Source organism: Erythrolamprus reginae, chromosome Z, assembly GCF_031021105.1.
Source record: "Erythrolamprus reginae isolate rEryReg1 chromosome Z, rEryReg1.hap1, whole genome shotgun sequence".
Classification (NCBI taxonomy): Eukaryota; Metazoa; Chordata; class Lepidosauria; order Squamata; family Dipsadidae; genus Erythrolamprus; species Erythrolamprus reginae.
In genome coordinates, this window is record NC_091963.1 from 125,673,825 (window position 1) to 125,695,192 (window position 21,368).

General features: G+C 37.4%; 1 protein-coding gene across 1 annotated transcript; it reads right to left on the reverse strand.

Annotated features, from left to right (window-relative positions):
- Window positions 1-176: 176 nt before the first annotated feature.
- Window positions 177-20,878, reverse strand: LOC139154085 (vomeronasal type-2 receptor 26-like). The gene is made up of 7 exons (XM_070728516.1): window positions 20,695-20,878; window positions 16,084-16,153; window positions 10,421-10,712; window positions 8,745-9,602; window positions 7,016-7,243; window positions 6,023-6,149; window positions 177-1,078 (listed from the first exon to the last, which is right to left on the reverse strand). The coding sequence occupies exons 1-7, from the start codon at window positions 20,876-20,878 to the stop codon at window positions 177-179; spliced, it is 2,661 nt and encodes an 886-aa protein (XP_070584617.1).
- Window positions 20,879-21,368: the final 490 nt, after the last annotated feature.

The window sequence follows — 21,368 nt, forward strand, 5'->3', positions numbered from 1 at the left end:
TTTCTTCTTTTTTCTGCTTATTAATGATCACAATAAAGTTATTTAAATTTAATAAAAACAAATTTCAGGAATAATCTAATGAAGTTTTTATTAAATTTCAATTCAAAAAGACTTTATGAAATGGAATGAGCTAAAGTACTTAAATAATTATGCATTACCGTGAAACACAGAAATACTTATTTTTCTTTCCTTATTAAATGTTCCTTATTATTCATCTCGGGTCTCAATAAAATGATGTAGCATTTGGGGGAAAATATACACCCCAGTAAACCAGCACTGGAAGATAAGATAGAGAAGATTTCCACAGCTACCATGTATTTCCCTTTGGTGCTCAGGTAGGTTGGAACAAATGTCAGCCAAACACTGCAAAACACCAACATGCTGAAAGTGATGAACTTAGCCTCATTGAAACTGTTGGGAAGCTTCCTGGCCTGGAAAGCAATATTAAAGCTGACACTAGCCAGGAAGCCCATGTAACCCAAGACAGAGTAAAACATGATCACAGAGCCTTCATTGCATTCCATTATGATTTCTCCCTTTAGTGAGTGCAGATCTGTATCTAGATAAGGTGGAGAGATACTCAACCAAACAATGCAAATTCCCAATTGGATGAAAGAACCCAAAAATACAATAGAATTGGCCAATCTTTTCCCTACCCATTTTCTTATTCCAGAGCCTGGTTTAGTTGCCATAAATGCTAGAATCACAGTCATGGTTTTTGCCAATATAGATGAAAGGGCCACTGAGAAGATAATGCCAAACGTTGCTTGCCGTAGAAGACAGATAATCTTTTTAGGTCTTCCTATGAATAGGAAGGAGCAGAGGAAGCAGAGAAAAAGGGAGACGAGGAGAATACAGGTGAGGTTCCAATTATTGGCTTTGACAATTGGAGTCCCTTGATGCATCCAAAAGACTCCAAGAATGAAGAATGTAATCAAAGAGAAAGCAATAGCCAATGTTGTAAATAGGATCCCCAAAGGTTCATTGTAAGAGAGATAGGTGAACACTTTGGGAATACATTGATTTTGGATACTATTGGGATACTGATTTTCTGGACAGTTCATGCAGATATCCATATCTGATAAAAGACAAAAGAATATATTGTTTTAAATATATCAAACTTTTTATCAATTTACAATACAAATAGCACAATTGATGTTGATAGCAACTACATATTTTAAAAATACAAAGCAAAAGAAAGTATATTCTGTCCTATTAGGTTTTTTAAAACTGAGGTGATAGTTATTAATAGACTCTTTATGTAGTTTATTACTATCTCAATTTGGACTAAAAACAGCTATAGCTTAAGAGACATACATAGTATGTTTATAGAAATAAATATTATAAATACTTTAATTTAATATGGAAATATAAGGAATGGATGGAAAAATTGGAGAATCCAGGACTAAAGAATGTAAGACTATGTTGTAATTATTGGAAATGGAACAAGAGTAAAGTTTCATTGAAACACATTTTTTTCTTAAAACCTATATACAGTGGTACCTTTACTTAAGAACTTAATTCATTCCGTGACCATGTTCTAAGTAGAAAAGTTTGTAAGTAGAAGCAATTTTTCCCATAGGAATCAATGTAAAAGCAAATAATGAATGCAAACCCATTAGGAAAGAAATAATAGCTCGGAATTTGGGTGGGAGGAGGAGGAAGAAGAAGAAGAAGAATAGGAGGAGGACAGTCGCTGCTGAAGGAAGAAGGTGAGGTGAGGGTAATAAAAAAAATCCAAAACTTTAAGGCTTAAAAAAAAAGAGGCACTCTGAGGCAGCGAGGAGGAGCGTGCACCTCTCATACACCCAGCGTGAGGCACTGCGCCAAAGAGAGACATCCGGGGGGAATAGCAGGAAACTGGCCAGGCCTTCATGCTCTCAAAATTCCTGGGAATTTTTTCTGGGCTCAGGTTCTTAAGTAGAAAATGGTTCTTCAGAAAAGGCAAAAAAACCTTGAACATCCGGTTCTTATCTAGAAAAATTCTTAAGTAGAGGCGTTCTTAGGTAGAGGTTCCAGTGTATTAATTTTACTTTGAGATCAAATTTCATATTTTTAATTTCAGTTATCTGTTGGAACTACATTACTATTAAATGTTAGTTAAATTATGGAAATAGATTCCCCATTGTTTACTTTTTGTTTGGGACAGAGATATGTTATTCAAAATTGGAAGGATAATTATATAATTTATTAGACTTCTATGCCACATTGAGTCTTCGGAGAGGGGCGGCATACAAGTCTAATATATTATTATTAGTAGTATGTCAATACAACACAGCAAACAAGAGCACTAGGCTGGATTTCGTATTTCATCACCAGTCGGGCGGTCCCCAAGCACCTAAGACTGAGTGATGTAGCAGCGAATTACGTTTGCCGATCCCAGTAAAGCAGCCTTTTGCAATTGACAGATGGAGATTTTGTCAATTCCAATGGTTTTCAAATGTCTGCTGAGATCTTTCGACACTGCCCCAGCATGCCAAGTACCACTGGGATAACTTTCACTGGCTTATGCCAGAGTCGTTGCAGCTCGATTTTTAGATCTTCGTATTTCACTAACTTCTCTAGCTGCTTCTCCTGCTGTACCCTGGGATTGCAATGTCGATGATCCATACTTTCTTTTGCTTCACAATCAGGATGTCTGGTTTGTTACGCTTCAGAATTCGGTCAGTCTGAAGTCAAAAGTCCCACAGTAGTTTTGCTTGCTCATTTTTCACCACTTTTTCAGGCTTATGATCCCACCAGTTCTTTGCCACTGGGAAATGGTAGTTCCAGCACAAGTTCCAGTGGATCATCTGTGCCATAGCATCATGTCTATGCTTGTAGTCAGTCTGTGCGATCTTTTTGCAGCAGCTGAGTATGGGACTGATTGTTTCATCTCTTTCTTTACAGAGTCTGCACTTTGGATCGTCTGTTGATTTTTCAATTCTGGCTTTGACAGCATTTGTTCTAATGGCCTGTTCTTGTGCCGCCAGTATCAGTCCTTTAAGTGTTCCATTTGTAAGCCATGACCAGGCCTTTTCTTTATCCACTTTGCCTTCAATCTTCTCCAAGAGCTGGCCATGGAATACTTTGTTCCGCCAACTGTCCATACGACATTGAGTTACAGTTTTTCTATACTGGTCCTTAGTTTGCTTCATCTTGAGAAGCTTCCTATTGTTGACCTCCATCAACGCTGACTCTTTGCTCTCCTTCACATAGTCAGCTAATGCATGCTTCTCTTCTTCCACTGTCTGCTTCACTTGCAAAAGTCCTCTGCCACCTATTTTCCTTGTTAAATACAGCCTGTCAACATCACTGTGGGGGGTGTAGTGCATGTTGGTTTGTCATTAATTTTCTGGTTTTCCTGTCCAAGTTGTCCAGTTCTGCTTGAGTCCAGTTCACTATGCCAGCTGTGTATCTAATGACAGGTATGGCCCAAGTATTTATAGCCTTGATAGTGTTGCCACCATTCAGTTTGCTCTTCAAAATTTTTCTGGTCCTCTGGATGTACTCTTTGCTGATCACAGTTTTCACATGGCCATGATATTATTCAGTTGCATGCTTCCCAAGTATCTGTACGCTTCTGGCTGGTGGCACTTGATGGTTTGAACATTTGGCATTTCAATGCCCTCACTTTCAGTGATTTTCCCCTTTTTCAGTGCCACTGTGGCACATTTATCCAGGCCAAACTCCATGCTGATGTCATTGCTGAAGATTCACACAGTGTTGGTTAGTGACTGTATCTCACTTTCTGATATTTTCCATATAACTTCAGGTCATCCATATACAGCAGGTGTGAATTTTTTGGTGAATTCCTAGCAGTTTGATAGCCTAGGTTTGTTTTCTGTAGTGACAGTGGGATTATAGCAATGGTGAATAGCAATGGTGAATAGCAATGGGGACAAAGAGTCCCTCTGGAAGATACCCCTTCTGATGTTGATCAGTCCATAGCTTTCATTCCCAACAAAAAGCTCAGTCTTCCAATACTTCATTGCCTTTTCTATGAATTTCCTGATGTTTTCATTGACTCCAATGACTTCCAGGCATTTTATGATCCAGCTGTGTGGCAATGAGTCAAAGGCTTTCTTGTAGTCAATGCAGGTCATTATTATTATTATTATTATTATTATTATTATTATTATTATTATTATTATTATTATTATTAATGAATCTATGGCCCAGATTATTCAATTCATTTAAAATTAGATATTGCCTTTAAATATCTTTAAAATTAGTTTATGCCCTGCATTACTCTTACTACTATGAGGATCACCCATAAAGTAATGCACCACATTTTTTTTCTCAGCCTACAGTAATGGTAAAAATGCAAAACTTTAGATATACATTATTTGAATTGTCAGGAGTGCATGTGTAAATTTTGCATCTCTTCAGACAGATAGCATAGCTGCAGCAGTGTTTTGAAATGGCATCTGTAGGTAATGTACATTACAAGCAGTGTGTCATCATTGAATTTCTCACTGCAGAGAAAAAAGCTGTTGGGAACATTCCCAAACCTTTGCTTAGAGTTTATAAAGAATCTGCAGTTGAAAGAAATATGGTTAGTCGCTGGGCAGAGAGGGAGAGGCCATTAGAAGACGATTTGGCAGAGATCCAAGATTTGCTGCATTCGGGGCAGCCAGATGCAGTTTGCTGATGTGCTCATTCGTGAGGACTGACACATAATGACTTGGCAGATGATGATGAAGTTATCAATCAGCAAAATAAGCATGGGTGCAATAATCCATGCTCTTGATTACTCAAAAATGTGTGTATGATGGGTGCCACACTGTCTTACAAATCTCTCAGAAAAAAACATTTCTTCTGAGCTGTTGAAACATTTTGAAGCTGAGGGGGGCGTATTCTTGTCCAGGATTGTGACAGGTGATGAAACCAGGGTTCACCATTTTGAGCCCAAAACAAAATGGCTGTTAATGGAATGGCATCATCCTCAATCTCCACAGAAGAAAAAATTCAAAGCAATTGCTTCCGCCGATAAGGTCATGATCACTGTGTTTTGGGATTGTGAGGGTGTCATACTCACTGGCGTGATGCCAAGAGGTAGCACCATTAATTCTGAAGCTTATGTGAAGACATTAACCAAACTCAAGAAGCACTGCTTGTGACTTCGGCACCATAAAAACTCAGGTGAATGTTTGATTCAACATGATAATACTCGGCCTCACACAAGTTTGAAGACTTTGGAACACATCACTAAACAGGGTTGGACAGTGTTACCCCATCCACCCTACAGCCCTGACCTAGCTTCCTCAGACTTCCACTTGTTTGGGCCATTAAAGGATGCCATTTGCAGAAGACATTTTGAGGATAACGAAGAAGTGATTCTGACTTTGTGACTAGATCAAGGAGTGGTACCGACAGGGCATACAAACCCTTGTGTCTTGCTGGAGGAAAGCCAGAGAACGGGATGGAGATTACATGGAAAAATAGGGAATGTAGAAGAAAAATCATTCTTTCTTGTCTGTAAGTTTCATTGTGTTCAATAAATAATTGTTAAAGTAAAAAAATGTGGTGCATTACTTTCTGGGCGACCCTAGTAGTTCTTCTCATTATTCCTATCACCCTTCTCCTCCCACTTATGACTATGTGACTGTAACTTGTTGCTTGTATTTATATTTATACAATTTATATGAATATCAATTCTTTCCTGATTGCTTATTTGACCCCTATGACAATCATTAAGTGTTGTACCTCATGATTCTTGACAAATGTATATTTTATTTTATGAACACTAAGAGCATGTACACCACAGACAAATCCTTGTGTGTCCAATCACACTTGTCCAATAAAGAATTCTACTCTATTCTATTCTATTCACATAGAATATATGATCTTAAGTGACTTTGGTTCAAAAGGTTATATGTACAGTGCATGAGAATCAGATAGATGCATGGGAGAGTAAGAAAAACTTTGTAAGAATAAGAATACTGATTATATCTTCATGTTTCTGTACTTAAAAAATAAGACCCTTTGGCTGAAACTTTGTTGGTCAGTTAGCCATTGTCTTAACCTCTTTTTGTCCCACCTATTTTGTCAGAGATCTTCCCTTCTGGACAAGGTGCACAATCATAGCAGCAAAATTTCTCTCCTTCCTTCTTCTTCTTGCTTGAGCCTAGATCACAGTGGTCATTACACAGAGAAACAGGTACCACCTTATCAGAAATACATATGAGAGAATCAAGAAAAGAACACTTGCATTAATAGAATTTTATCAAACAACTCACACTTGCGATGAAGAAGAAAATGAAAATTGAAAATCTTCAATTAATGGGAAGGAATTGGCAAAAAAAAAAAATCTCCACAAAGTTAGATTTTCACAGGATCTGAAAGCTTTTTTTAATTATTCCTCATGCTGTTTCGGAAGATGAGAAAATGCCAACACGAATGTCAAGATTCTATTTTTGCCAGAATTTTTCAATAAGTAGCTTAAATAAGGCATTACAGATGTGTTGATTTATGACTAGTCATTTCAGTCATAAGTCAAGGTATATGTGATTTGATTTTACACCTGGTTTTATAATAATTGTAATTTGAAACACTATGGGTATGCAATAAATCACATGGTTCATATTTGATTTATATAGTCAATAAGCAAATCAATAGTGGTAAATGTACAGTGATGAACATGGAACTGTTGATCTCTGCAACTGGTTATAAAAGTGAATTGATTTGCCAAATGCCTGATCACATGGCTGTGGAGGAACTAGACATTGTAACTTGAGTGATAAATAACTTGTTCATTCTATTTTAAATTGAAAAAAAATAATAAATGATTGAGGCAATAACTATCTGTACCTAAATTCACAATCTTTCTTTCCCAGGCGAAATTGTAAGCAGTTCTCCTAAGACATGTCATGGACACATCAGTGTTCAAAAGTACATGTAGAAAATGCCATCGCTATGGAAAGCTCCAAAACATCAAAACATCACATTCTTCAAGTATTTTCATGCATTTGACAATTGCTCTAAAGAAGGATTTACTTTTGTTATTATTTGATAATGTGCAACTTTTTCTCACCTGGTTAAAACTCCTATGCCATACTATTTCATTGTCATTAAGAGTTAATTCTCTGCCTGATGGAGCCCGAGGTTCTAATGTTCCAACTTTGACTCGTGAAAAGGAATTATTGGGCAAAATAACCCAGTTTACGACATAAAAATCTGTAATCAATTCTTTGTTTTCATCAAAACTAATAGTGTCGCCCATACTGTTGTTGAATACGATGCTTTCCAAGGTGGGGTGAAACTATTTTATATGAAAAAGAAAGTAACAATTTAAATCACAACAGGAGAAAAACCTATCAAATTGGACATCGTGCTTTGAAAAATACAAATGAGGATTCAGGATGTCATTGATGATGTTTATCTTTTTGCTTATGCATATGTTTGCATATGGCAAATTCATGTGGATACATTCAATTCAATGTTCATTCCTGGTGACCGCATGGAGAAATTCCTGCAATTTTCTCAAAAATACTTGATAGTTTTCTAATTGCTTTCTTTCTAGGGCTGAGAGACAGCATTTGGTCCAAGATTCCTAGCTAACTTTGAACCTTAATGACTACACCATTTGAACCTTAATGACTAAAGACTCTTCATAGATTATCCATATTTCACAAATACAGCCATTTCTTTCAACACATAGACATTGGATTCATTACAGATTTAGAGTGTAGGTTTAATCTACTATTGATTGGTACTAACATTTAACCCATTTTTAAAAACACTATATTATTATTATTTATTATTATCTTCAAGAAAAAGAAGCATCCTAGACAAATTATTGTAAGTGTTATTTAGAAATAGTGCAAGAGAAGTGGAAAGTATGCAGAGAAGAAAACAAACAAATATAAACAAATAATACAAGATAAGAAAATAATAAAAGAGCCACGGTGCTGCAATGACTAGAGTGCAGTACTGAAGGCTGCTTCTGCTGATCACCAGCTACCAGTGATTTGGCAGATCAAATCTCAACAAGTTCAAGGTTGATTCATCCTTCCATCCTTCTGAGGTTGTTAATAAGAGGACCCAGATTGTTGGGGAAAATATGATGACTTTGTAAATCACTTAGAAAGGGCTATAAAGCACTATGAATTGGTATGTAAGTTTAAGTGCTATTGCTATAAACAAATAAGAATTATTTGTAAGAATTATTAAGAGCATTAGGAAAATTCATTCACTGAGTTTGGCCTAGTTAGCTTACTTTCAGATTGTTTGCTATGTAGAATCTGAATGCAGTATACATGGGGCACTCAAACAGAGTTGTCCAAATTCCATTGCAAAGTGACAAGTCCTCGTGATACACAGTTATCATCTACTATTACTAATTCAACCTGACCTTTAGAAGACATGGCTTTTTTCTGTATTCTAAAACTCCAAATGAACACACAATGTTAACAAATTCCTGTATGTCTTTCAAAGTAACTACAGATTTTTTGAAACTAATAAGGACTATGGGCCCAATGAATTTTTTGGAATAAATGGCCCAATGAATTTTTCGGAATAAATGATCGATTTCTTCAACAATGAAAAGCTTTTAAAATGGTGCTTGCATTTTTTTATACTAGAGAGTACAATAACTAACTAAAATGTTTTTCTTTCATAGAAGAAGACATGTTCCTTTCTATAGCATTCATTGGGGCCATAGTGCTATGAAACATCATTCCCACAGCATTGCTAGGGATTAGGGAAATATGATAGTCCAACTACATACACAACATTTCTCTATTTAAAATAAAATAAAGTACCTGCCATGGTTTTAAATTGTGAAATATTAATTGTTCTCTTTCTATTAAATGTTTATATCTGGATCTGAAATTGAGTAAAACATGCAAAGAATGAGACAAAATATAGACTGCATTATAAATGTTGTAACTGTTACCACTCATGTTCATATCAAATAATATATTTGGTAAATTCTCTAATTTTTCATCCCCGGTGCACCTTAATTTGTTATTTTCATTTACACTTGAAATTAATAATGGGCAGTCAAATGCCTGCTCCCAAAATTTATGAACAAAATTGTCTTCTTTTGCCCAGGATGGCCTTACAGTGTGAAGAAATTCTTGGAATCCAGAGGGTTCTTTTGAACGAATTGCAAATGATAGAGTTCCATGGAAACTTTGCATATCCCAAAGTCTCTGAAATGACAGTGAGTCATAATTCCAATGAGATGTAACAATCCACACTTTACCCAAAGGTGGCCATGAAGTCAAAGATGCTATAAGGATAATCATCCTCATATTTTGCATGGATGGTGGTGCTCCATAGATTAAACAAACTTTGACTTTATCTTCCATAAAAAGTTGGTCATATCTTAAGTCCATTGAAATCAAGTTTACATATTCCTCCAGATATGTCCTCTTTGGTGTTTTAAGTATGAAAGCATAACAAATATTGTTTTGGGAAAGCAATGGTCCAATTTTTTGAAAAAACATGTCTCCATGGTCATCATCCACAGCCATGATCCCAATCCAATTCCATCCAAAATGCTGAAGTAATTGAATAATACCAGTGTACTGATACATTTCATTTGGGACCATCTGGTATAAGAATGAAAATGTATTTTTGTAACCATGGATTGGTGTAAATGCTCCATAAACCAGCTGAAAGTAATGTAATAAATAATCAGAACCATTATGTGAAAATTTGAAATGTGTTCATCTTCATGTGCCATGCTGTTACCATGATTAGAATGCAACACTGTGGGCTACTATGGCTGGCTGTTGGCTGCTAGTAGTTTGGCAGTTCAGTTCTCAACATCTCAAGGTTGGCTCAGCCTTCCATCCTTTTGAGGTCAGTAAAATGAGGACCCAGATTGTTGGGGCTATTAGAGAGGACTTTAAAGCACTGTGGAGCAGTATAAAAGTCTAAATGCCATTGCTGTTGTAACTAAACGAAATATTGACACACATAATGGAAATTGCTGGAAATTGTGCAGTAAATTCATTTACCCGCAATATTACATCAGTTAAAAGGGTTGCCTATATGTTTCTGATCCAAATTGAACTGAATGTGAAAATATAGCACAAAATCAAAATCCAGGTATTTATGATCTGCAAAAGTCTTCTTGCCTGATCACATGAAGGGAGGCAAGCAGCATGTAACCAAGACAGAATATTTTCTATATTGGTCCACCCCACTTTGAAACTCAATACCACACAAGTAGCAAGTAGAAAATTTAATAGTGGCATCACCAGGTGAAGTTCAATGCCAATAGGTGTTTCGCAATCTGCAATATTTGGAAGAAATTGCAAAAAGTACCCAGTTTATAAATGCATTCCTCCAATTTATACATATGAATAAGAATTGAAAGTAAAATTGCATGTTCTTTTAGATACACTCCTGTGAAGTCAACTTTGACAAATATCCTAAGAATTTTTAAGAATCCAAGAATCTACAGGGAGCCATTTCAAGGGCCTACCTGTGCAATCTTATAGTTGGCAAGAATATTGGCCATAATGGATGTGGTCCCCGTCAAACGACCCCCAATGGCAGCAATAAATCTTTTTGTTAAATCACAGGTGTAGTTGGGAATCAATTTCTGCTGGGTAGAAAGTAGGTTCAATGTTGCCTTATAGGTTATCCTCTCAGTAAAGTAGTTGTTCATAATGTAGAAACCCAAAGTGACATTCGGTAAGAGTTGAGGGTTCCTATTGATCTCCTTGATAGCAAATACCAAAGCAAGGATGTACTGATATGACTTAGTTGAAGAACTGCAAAAACCAACCAAACAAACAAAAACACACAAAGAAAAACAACCCTGAAAAGCATCTATTTTGAGACTGTCAGAAAGTAGTGATTTCTGACAGTGTCAAAATGGGTGAACAGTGCAGTCAGGCAGTAGGGAAAGCGAATAGAATGTTTGGCTGCATAGCTAAAGGTATAATTCGCAGGAAGAGGGAGATTGTGATCCCACAGTATAGAGTGCTTGTGAGACCACATTTGGAATACTGTGTTCAGTTCTGGAGAAAAAAAGATATTGATAAAATTGAACGGGTCCAAAGATAGGCTACAAGAATGGTGGAAGGTCTTAAGCATAAAACTTATCAAGAAAGACTTAATGAACTCAATTTGTACAGTGTGGAGGACAGAAGGGAAAGGGAGGACATGATCGAAACTTTTAAATAGTTAAAGGGATAATAAGGTTCAGGAGAGAAGTGGTTTTTAATAGGAAAGTAAACACAAGAACAAGGGGGCACAATCTGAGGTTAGTTGGGGGAAAGATGAGAAGTAATGTGGGAAAATATTATTTTACTGAAAGAGTAGTAGATGCTTGGAACAAAATTCCAGCAGACCTGGATGGTAAATCCACAGTAAATGAATTAAAACATGCCTGGAATAAACATATATCCATCCTAAGATAAAATATAGGAAATAGTATAAGGGCAGACAAGATGGACCATGAGGTATTTTTCTGCCATCAATCTTCTATTTTTCTGTGTTTGTATCTTAAAGGTCTTCTAGTCTAACACCCCTGCTCAAACAGGAGATCCTATTCCATTCTGGAGATATTGCTGTCCACTCTCTTCTTGCAAAACCTCTAGTGATTGAGTATCCATAACAACTAGAATGAATCCATTAATTTTTCTCATTCACAAGCAATTTAACCGTAGTTCTAGGTTGCATCTTCCTTGGATAATTTTACATCTGTTACTTCTTATACTGTCTTAGGTGCTCTGGAAAATACTTTGACTCATCTCTTCTCTTTGACAGCCCCTCAAATATTGTTTTCATGCCTTCCTTACTCCTTAGATTAGTTCCATTTATTGTTCATGGTATGTTTTAACCTTCAGTTCCCTAATAATTTTTATTCCTCTGTTCTGTGCTGAATTCTGAATATTTTAGGAGAATTGTATATTGATTTGGTGCAATGTGTGAAGCCATATGGACTTTTCTACTTAGTAGACAATTTCTTTTTAACAGAATTAACAGAAAATTCCTAATGACATTATAGTTATGATTTTTTTAAAAAGAAATTGCTACTTTATAATCCTGTTACTTAACTCTTCCCCCAACCAATAATTTTCCCCAATTCCTTCTAGTCTGAAGAGGAAAATAAAATAGATATTTTTACATCGCTTCATTGGTAGCCATCGGAGAGGGCTCTTCTGTGAAGGAAGGACTACTGTGAAAGACAAAGGCTTGAGAGATTATTGCCCCAATGATAAAATCTCCAGGCTGAGCAAAGTGATGGTATATAGGAAGTAGGTCATCAGGTATGCTACAATTGATAGCATATGATTTGTACATAGTACAGAACAGGAACACAAGAGGTAGTATTCTTGTCAGACTCATCCTATTATTAACAATTTCTATCCTGACAAAGATACATGTTCCTTAAACAGAAAAATATATCTATATCACAAGACAACTCTATATGCAGTATAACAAATGATATTTTGAAGATACCTAAGACATTTCTATTATTAGGCTGACTTTTGGAACATTGAATTTAATATAATTGTTAATATTAAAGACAATACCTGTAATTTTCACAATTCAGTATTATGCACATTTCTCCTGAGAAATGAGCTAGACCTGTTTATTTAGGGACTATAATATGCTTAGATTTTTGATGTCATGAAAGTGTCATTACCCTTGTCAATTACCATTGATTCTCATGAATATATTTTTGCAAATATATTGTGAACATATATTTTCACAATAATATGATTACAAGCTGTTCAAATCATCATTCAATAATGAGATTTATCTATATTTTATTCTTAATATCAAATGTTGTTCCCCTTTAGGTATTGGGCCTGACAATATGTTTCTCTTAAGAAAGTTAAATTTTTAGGATCTACAGAGAAAAACTATATGTTGTTTTAATCTAATTATGTCAAAGCATGGAATGTCATAAACAGATATTAGACATAACAAATTACAGTCAACAGAAATGTCTATTATACAGATACTGATACTGGAGTTGCTCTAGTTATGGAAATGGGAGGCAGACCTAAAAAAAAATCTGCAACTACTTGAATGTACATTCATAGTTCACAGAATATTCACAGGTCACAATTTATTATTATCAATGGGGCTAAGTTCCTATTAAATTGGAAAGTCTTTTTTTTATTTGAAAAAAAAATTATGATGTGATCAGGAACTCATATAGACATGGATTAAAATATTAGATAAATAAGTCTTTATGTAAAGAATTTATATCAGAAAATTTAAAAAAGACTAATGAAGTGTAAATACATGGCTTTTTAAAAAGTTTCTGATGAACCAAGTAAATAAGTAGTAGTAGTAGAAAGTGTGATCCAGGGGATCAAATCTATTATTAATAGGAAACAATATTTAAGCTCAGGATTGAATTACAGAGTTATTTTGCAGAGATTGGTTGATTTCTTGAAAATATTTCATTAACCAACTAGGTAGCATAATTTCAACTTGAGCATCCTAGATCTAGGTACAAAACATGCTAGACAATTCCTGTAAGCCTCAAACTCAGACAAATTTCCAGTTCTGGTGTTAGCAGAGAGAGGAATGAGGAGCAAACCCCATGGAGGACAACAGTGAATAACAACTATTAAGATCATGATAAGGCTTTTTGTCCAAAATTCAAACTGTGCCAGGGGTTCCCCGTTTTTCCTGGGGAGTCTGAGCTGGTGCAGTGTCTCGAAGAACAGAACTACATGGCTGTGTCTGTAACAACTGTGGAGGTGAGGAGAAGGTGGAGATGGAAGATGGAGGCCGCATGGGGGGAGAGACTGGTGGAGTGAAGTGAGCTGAACTGCCAAGCTGCCCTTTGATTAGATTAATAAATGATAATTTGATTATTAAACACCGGCTGGTGAGAGTTGCTGGAAGGGGGATAAAACCTTCCTCAGATATATTAGTGATAGGAAGAAGAAAAGCTGCTGTACCACGAAGCTTAGTACCGGGAATAATACATGCATTAATGGGAATAAGGAGATCGCTGGCCATTTCAATAGCTACTTCTGTTCAGTTTTCTCAAAAGACACCTTACAAAATAATACTATAGAAGGATATAGCATTGCTTCCAGCTGTATGGATTCAGCTCTAGTAATCTTAGAAGCCAATGTCTTAGAAGAACTTGAACGATTAAAGATAAATAAGGCAATGGGTCCAGATGGCATCCACCCCAGAGTTTTTAAAGAACTCAGATCTGTCATTCCTACCCCCCTGACTTATTTGTTTAACTAATCCCTGTTCCTGAGGATTGGAGAATGGCCAGTGTTGTGCCTATCCACAAGAAGGACAGTAGAGAAGAGGCTGGTAACTACAGGCCAGTTAGCTTGACATCAGTTATAGTTAAAATGATGGAGCCTCTACTCAAAAGGAGGATAAATCAGCATCTAAAAAGTAATAACTTATTGGACCCAAATCAGCATGGCTTTACTGAAGGCAAATCATGTCAGACTAATCTCATTGATTTCTTTGACTATGTCACAAAGGTGTTGGATCAAGGTGGTGCCGTGGATATTGCCTCTCTGGACTTCAGCAAAGCCTTTGATACGGTTCCACATAAAGAGCTGATAGATAAATTAGTGAAGATTGGACTTAATCCCTGGATAGTTCAATGGATTTTCAGCTGGCTGAAGCATAGACATCAGAGAGTTATTGTTAATGGCAAGAATTCTGAGCAGAGACAGGTTACAAGCGGTGTGCCACAGGGGTCTATTCTGGGTCCTATTCTTTTTAATACGTTTGTGAGTGACATAGGGGAAGGTTTGGTAGGGAAGGTTTGACTATTTGCCGATGACTCTAAAGTGTGTAATAGGGTTGATATTCCTGGAGGCATCTGTAATATGGTAAATGATTCAGCTTTACTAGATAAATGGTCAAAGCAATGGAAACTGCAGTTTAATGTTTCCAAATGTAAAATAATGCACTTGAGAAAGGAGAATCCTCAATCTGAGTATTGTATTGGCAATTCTGTGTTAGCAAAAACTTCAGAAGAAAAGGATTTAGGGGTAGTGATTTCTGACAGTCTCAAAATGGGTGAACAGTGCAGTCAGGCAGTAGGGAAAGCAAGTAGGATGCTTGGCTGCATAGTTAGAGGTATAATAAGCAGGAAGAGGCAGATTATGATCCCACTATATAGAGTGCTGGTGAGACCACATTTGGAATACTGTGTTCAGTTCTGGAGACCTCACCTACAAAAAGATATTGACAAAATTGAACGGGTCCAAAGACGGGCTACAAGAATGGTGGAAGGTCTTAAGCATAAAATGTATCAGGAAAGACTTAATGAACTCAATCTGTATAGTCTGGAGGACAGAAGGAAAAGGGGGGACATGATCGAAACATTTAAATATGTTAAAGGGTTAAATAAGGTCCAGGAGGGAAGTGTTTTTAATAGGAAAGTGAACACAAGAACAAGGGGACTCAATCTGAAGTTAGTTGGGGGAAAGATCAAAAGCAACGTGAGAAAATATTATTTTACTGAAAGAGTAGTAAATCCTTGGAACAAACTTCCAGAAGACGTGGTTGATAAATCCACGGTAACTGAATTTAAACATGTCTGGGATAAACATATATCCATCCTAAGGTCAAATACAGAAAATAATATAAGGGCAGACTAGATGGATTATGAGGTCTTTTTCTGCTGTCAGTCTTCTATGTTTCTATGTTAATGGCAGTGATGGTGATGGGAGCAAGAGTGGGTGACAGCAAATGCTGTGAAAGCTGTGGAGCTGCCAGAAAGAAGCTGCATCACCAAATCAACAGGGAGAGCAGTTGGTGGAGGTGATGTTGGTGAGAGGCAGCGAGAGTGAAAGTGAGCTATATGGCAATGAGGGAAGTGAGTGCTGAAAATTACTAAATCAGTTCCATATAAAGAGAACCTACAAAAAATGTTTTATAGATGGCATCTATCACCAACGAGACTGGCCAAGATCTACCCTACCATAAAACCAAATTGTTGGAGGTGCAATAGCAAAATTGGAACATTTTTTCATTTATGGTGGACTTGCCCCCTCATCAAAAAACTATGGAAAAAAATCCAAACATGGATACAACAAATCACAAATCACAACAGTTTCCTTAAAACTCACACCAGAAATATTCCTCTTGAGCATAATTGATTTGAAAAACAAGAAAGAAGACACGTACCTAATACACCATATAATCACAGCTACCAGAATAACAATAGCACAAAACTGGAAAAGAGATACTATACCAACTGAAAGAGAAATCATCAAAAAAATCTATGACTGTGCAGAAATGGATAGGCTTACTCAAAAACTCAAAAATAAAGAAGACTTGAAATTCTACAAAAACTGGGAAAAATTTTACAATTGGGTAAAAAGTAAGAAAAGAAATAAATGAAGAAAAGGGGAAAATATAACGAAATACTACAAAACGTAGATATATTAAAATACTAAAATATTAGTGGAAAGCGTAGAAATGACTGTAGAAAAACTCTAGAATTCTGAAGGATAATATCGGACTACTAAGAATACCTTGATCAATCCAGCACGATTTCTTCTCAAATGTAAATATATATTGATATAAATACTACTTTAACGAAACCGCGGCTTCCATATGCCGCCCAAACAAACAATTTAGACCTTTTAGAACTATTACAGTTCAATGGGGGGGAGGGGTTGGGAGGAAGACCCAAAAGACCCAAAAAATAACGAACTATAGAGATGTATTATGTTAACCACAATAGGTTATGATATGTATTGGTTTAACAAAATAAGTTGAATGGAGTAATCATGGCATAACAGCAAGTATGTGTCAGGTTATCACAATGTTGTGAATTGATGTATCTTTCTCCCTTTGTACATAATCTTTTTTGTAAAACAATAAAAAAATTATTTTTCAAAAAAAAGAAAAAAGAAAGTGAGCTATATGGCAATGAGGGAAACAGAGGTGAGTGTCATTGCCAGAGCTGGCAGGTGCAAATGGCCAGCGGAAGCCGTGCCAGTGAAGAAACTGTGGCACCAACAGAGGAGAGCTCTGCTACCTTGCTAGCAGGTGAGAGTGGCTAGCAAAGGTAGCAGCAAAGGCAGTAAAGCTGGTCAGAAGGGGAATTCAATACCCCAACACTATTGGAACGCCCATGAGAAAAGTAAAATTGAGGCCACAGGCAAAAGTAGGAAACACTGCAATAAACTAACATTAACTAATTCCAGCTAACATCTGATATTAGAGGACGCTTTTTACATTGTTTTATTGTTGCTGTGAGCCGCCCCGAGTCTACGGAGACATAGTTCCCTCTAAGCTGAGCAGTGAGCAATCGCTCACTTAAAAATCATCATCAACTCAGAGTTTTCCAAACCTGCCCAGAAGCCGAGAGGGAAATTTTATTATTATTTCTGTGTCGCCCAGTCCCGAAGGGACTGCCGCTCAGACACTATACTTTTCCGCCCACCCCAAAAAAAATTTAGAGAGAACACTGTACGGAGAGGGGTGGCATACAAATCTAATAAATAAATAAATAAATAAATTTACCCCGAGCAATTTCTTCTTTTATATCTTTAAACTTTGATGTTGCAGCTCTTGAGGACTTGTTTAGGGGGAAGAATATGGGGTATGTGGATTATACTGGGCCAATAATTGCACTTATTTGGGTCAGCCTCCCCCTACTAATAGACCTTAATAGCAGGACTTTTCAAAACAGAAAAACCTCATTTAGAACTTTATTACTCTTCTTATTTATAGAAGAGAGGTAGGAGTAGATAATATTTTATATTGTTGGCCTTGCTTTTTTAGCTATTTGTTAATTAATTTTATTGGGGGGTGCTTGTTTGCTTGAATGAATGCCTGTAGTATGCCATGATAGTGATTGTGATTGCAATGAGGTGCAATTTGTTTTAATTAGGATAGGTGGGTTGGGTGAGGGAGTGAGTATTGGTGCGGATGGGTGTGAATGTGTACAGACTTGCCAAAGATGAGTGAGGCTTAGAGAGTGGGGGGAGATATCCCTGGAGTGGGAGAGGGCCAGGGCATGATGGTTTTGACTGGAAGGGACAGATTTTGTGGGAGCCAGGCTGCTCGTTGGGAACTAGAATTTGCTGCTTAAAAATGATTTCATGTTCTGGCCCCTGTGAGTCATCAAACCCAACCCACATAACTGTGATAGGTGAATGTGGACCTTGGGCTCTGGCTGCTGCTGCTCAATGCCGGTTAGGCTCTGAATAAAGCTCCCCTGTCCATGACTTATTAGTGGATGAGGAGGCTGACCTGGCATGTGTGACTAAGACCTGGCTGGGCCAAGAGGGGGTTGCTCCCCTCTTGAACATGTGCCCAGACTGGTTTCAGATGCTGCACCAGCCACAAACCACCAATGAAGGGGTGGAGTAGTGGCAGTCATAGTCCGGAAGACCCTTAGCCTGCTCAGACTCCCTGCACCTGAGATAGTTGGATGTGAGTATCTCCTTTTGAGGATTCAGGTGGGCTTGTTGCTCACATACCTGCCTTCCAGCTGTGTGACAACAGCCCTGTCTGTGCTACTTGAAGCAGTAGCCAGGCTGATGGTCGAGTTCCCCAGAATCGTGGTCTTGGGGGACTTTAACTTACCATTGCTCAGTTGGCACAGGAGTTTATGGCTTCCATGGCAGCCATGGACCTGACACAGGTATTACAGAGTCTGGTTCATGGGTGTGTGTGTGTGTGTGTGACACATTTATTTATTTATTAATTATCTATTTATTTATTATTAGAGTTGAAAGGGACCTTGCAGATCATCAAGTCCAACCCCCTGCTTAAGCAGGAAATCCTACAGCACCCCAGCCAAATGACAGTCCAATCTCCTCTTAAAAATGTCCAAAGTTGGGGAGTTCACAACCTCCACTGGCAAGCCATTCCACTGGTTGATCACTCTGACTGTCAGAAAGTTCTTCCTTTTTTCTAGGTTGAATCTCTCCTTGGTCAGCTTCCAACTGTTGTTTCTCATCTGGCCCTCTGGTGCCCTGGAAAAGTGTGATCCCCTCCTCTCTGTGGCAACTCCTCAAATACCTGTAGACTTCTATCATGTCCCTCTTGGCCCTTCTTTTCTCTGGGGTATCCATGCCCAGTTCAGCAATCTCTCTTCATAAATCTTGGTTTCTAGTCTCCTAATCATTTTGGTTGCTATCTTCTGCACCTTCTCCAGAGTTTCTATGTCTCTTTTGAAGTGTGGTGACCAGAACTGAATGCAGTACTTCAGATGTGGTGTGACTAGGGCATTATAGAGTGGTATTAACACCTCTCTGGTCTTGGTGTGTATCCCCCTGTTGATACAGCTTAGGATTGTGTTGGCCTTTTTAGCCGCTGCTGCACATTGCTGGCTCATATTTAGTTGATTATACACCAAGACTCCAAGATCCCTTTCACAGTCACTACTGCTAAGTAGGGTTCCTCCCAGACTGTATCCGTGTCTAGGTTTTTTTTACCTAGGTGAAGGATTTTTACTCTTCCTGCCATTTAACATTATTTTGTTAGTTTGGGCTCACAGCGTTAATCTATCTAGGTTTTTCTGTATTTTGTGCCTATTCTCTAGGGTGTTGGCTGTCACTGCTAGGTTGGTGTCATCTGCAAATTTGATTATTTCCCCCTCTATTCCCTCATTTAGATCATTGATGAAAATGTTGAAGAGCACAGGGCCCAGGACAGAACCCTGTGGTACCCCACTGCCCACCTTCTTCCACGTGGATTGGAGCTGTTGAGAACAACTTGTTGGGTGCAGTTGGTCAACCAACTGTTTATCCATCTGCATGTATTGTATTCATGTTTTTTTAAAAAATTGTGGATTAGGAGATTGTGATCTACTTTATCGAAAGCTGTTCTGAAGTCCAAGTATATGAGGTCAACTACATTGCGTTGGTCTACTGATTTGATTATGGTGTTGAAAAATGATATGAGATTGGTTTGGCATGATTTGTTTCTGACAAACCCATGTTGGCTCTTGGATATTATCTTCTTTGTTTCTAGGTAGTGGCAAAGTTGTTTTTTGATTATTTTCTCCAGTATTTTTCCAGGTATAGAAGTCAGACTGATTAGTCTCTAGTTACCTGGGTCAGTCTTTTTATCTTTTTTGTGGATGGGGACTACATCAACTCGTTTCCAGTCTTCCGGTAGATCTCGCGTGGTCCAGGATTTTTGGTAGATTAGGAGAATTAGTTCCACGATGGTGTCTGCCAGTTCTTTTAGGACTCTGGGGTGTGGTCCATCTGGTTCTGGCGATTTGTACTAGTTGAGCTCCCACAAGTAGTCCCTTATTGTGTTTTTATTTATGTTGAGTTCGGTTCCGGGGCTGTTTATTGCAGTTGAGTTGCAGATTGGTTGGTTGGTGGTTCCTTTTTGTGTGAAGACTGATGCAAAATAGGGGTTGGGGAGCTGTGCTTTATCTCTGTTGTCTGTGATTTCTTTACCATCTTCATTTTTTAGTGTAGTGATTGTTTCCTTGATTTTCATCTTGTTGTTTATGTGCTGGAATAAGCCTTTTTTGTTGTCACTGACTTTCATTGCTAGGTATTGTTCATGTGGGGCCTTTGCTGTTCTAAGTTTTTGTTTGCAGATTCTTGCTGTTTGTTGAAATTCTGCCTTGGTTATGTGTCTTTCTTTCCATTTTTTGTATTTGGCTTATTTTTTCTTTTAGGTTGTCTGTGAGGTCTTTGTTTAGCCATGCTGGTTTCTTTTTAGTTTTCCTGTTTTTCTTTTTCATAGGGATTATATTGTGTTGGGCATATATGATTGTGTTTTTGAGGGCCTCCCAGGCTTCCTGTGTGGATTTACCCTTTAGAACTTCTTTACAGGGGATATTTTCCAGGTTGTCTTTAAGCTTTTTGAAGTCCGCTTTTCTGAAGTCTGGGACTGTAGTGGTGTTGGGTTCAGCAGTTAGTGATTGTATTATACTGAATTTTAGAAGGAAGTGGTCACTCTCATCCAACATCCCTTCTACTTCGATTCTCTCTATCATTTCTTCCGTGTTTGTTAGTATTAGGTCTAGTATTGCAGTCCCTCTGGTTCCTGTTTCCACTTTTTGGCCTAGAAAGTTATCTGTAAGACTGGTGAGAAATCTATTAGACTTTCCACTTGGTGCTTAGTTGGTTTTCCAGTTGATGTCGGGGTCATTAAAGTCCCCCATTATTATTGTGTTATGCTTATTGCATATTTCTGTTAGTTGGCATGTAAAGAAGTTGTCAATTGTATCAGTTTGGTTTGGTGGCTTGTAGTATACTCCTATTGTAGTGTTGCACTTTTTTTCTTTTATGCTAACCCATATGCTTTCTAGGGAGTTATCTTCTTTGGTTGGATACAGTTCTGTGACAGTGTAGTGGTCTTTTATGTATATTGCAACTCCACCTCCTTTCTTGTTTGACCTATTTTTATTGAAGAGATTGTAACATACTTGACTTAATGTTTCTCTCAGGACAGTGAAATTATAATTTGAATTTAAAGGGCTTATA

What these genes read in the sequence shown, in the direction of transcription:
- LOC139154085 (XM_070728516.1), bottom strand. Translation starts at nt 20,878, where the DNA reads ATGATAGAGAGAATCGAAGTAGAAGGGATGTTGGATGAGAGTGACCAC. An exon ending in CTGTAAAGAAGTTCTAAAGG is followed by an intron (nt 16,154 to 20,694) that starts GTAAATCCACAC and finishes TTTCTCTTTCAG; the next exon opens with TTGGTATAGTATCTCTTTTC. An exon ending in GGCATAGGAGTTTTAACCAG is followed by an intron (nt 6,150 to 7,015) that starts GTGAGAAAAAGT and finishes ATTTCTGATAAG; the next exon opens with GTGGTACCTGTTTCTCTGTG.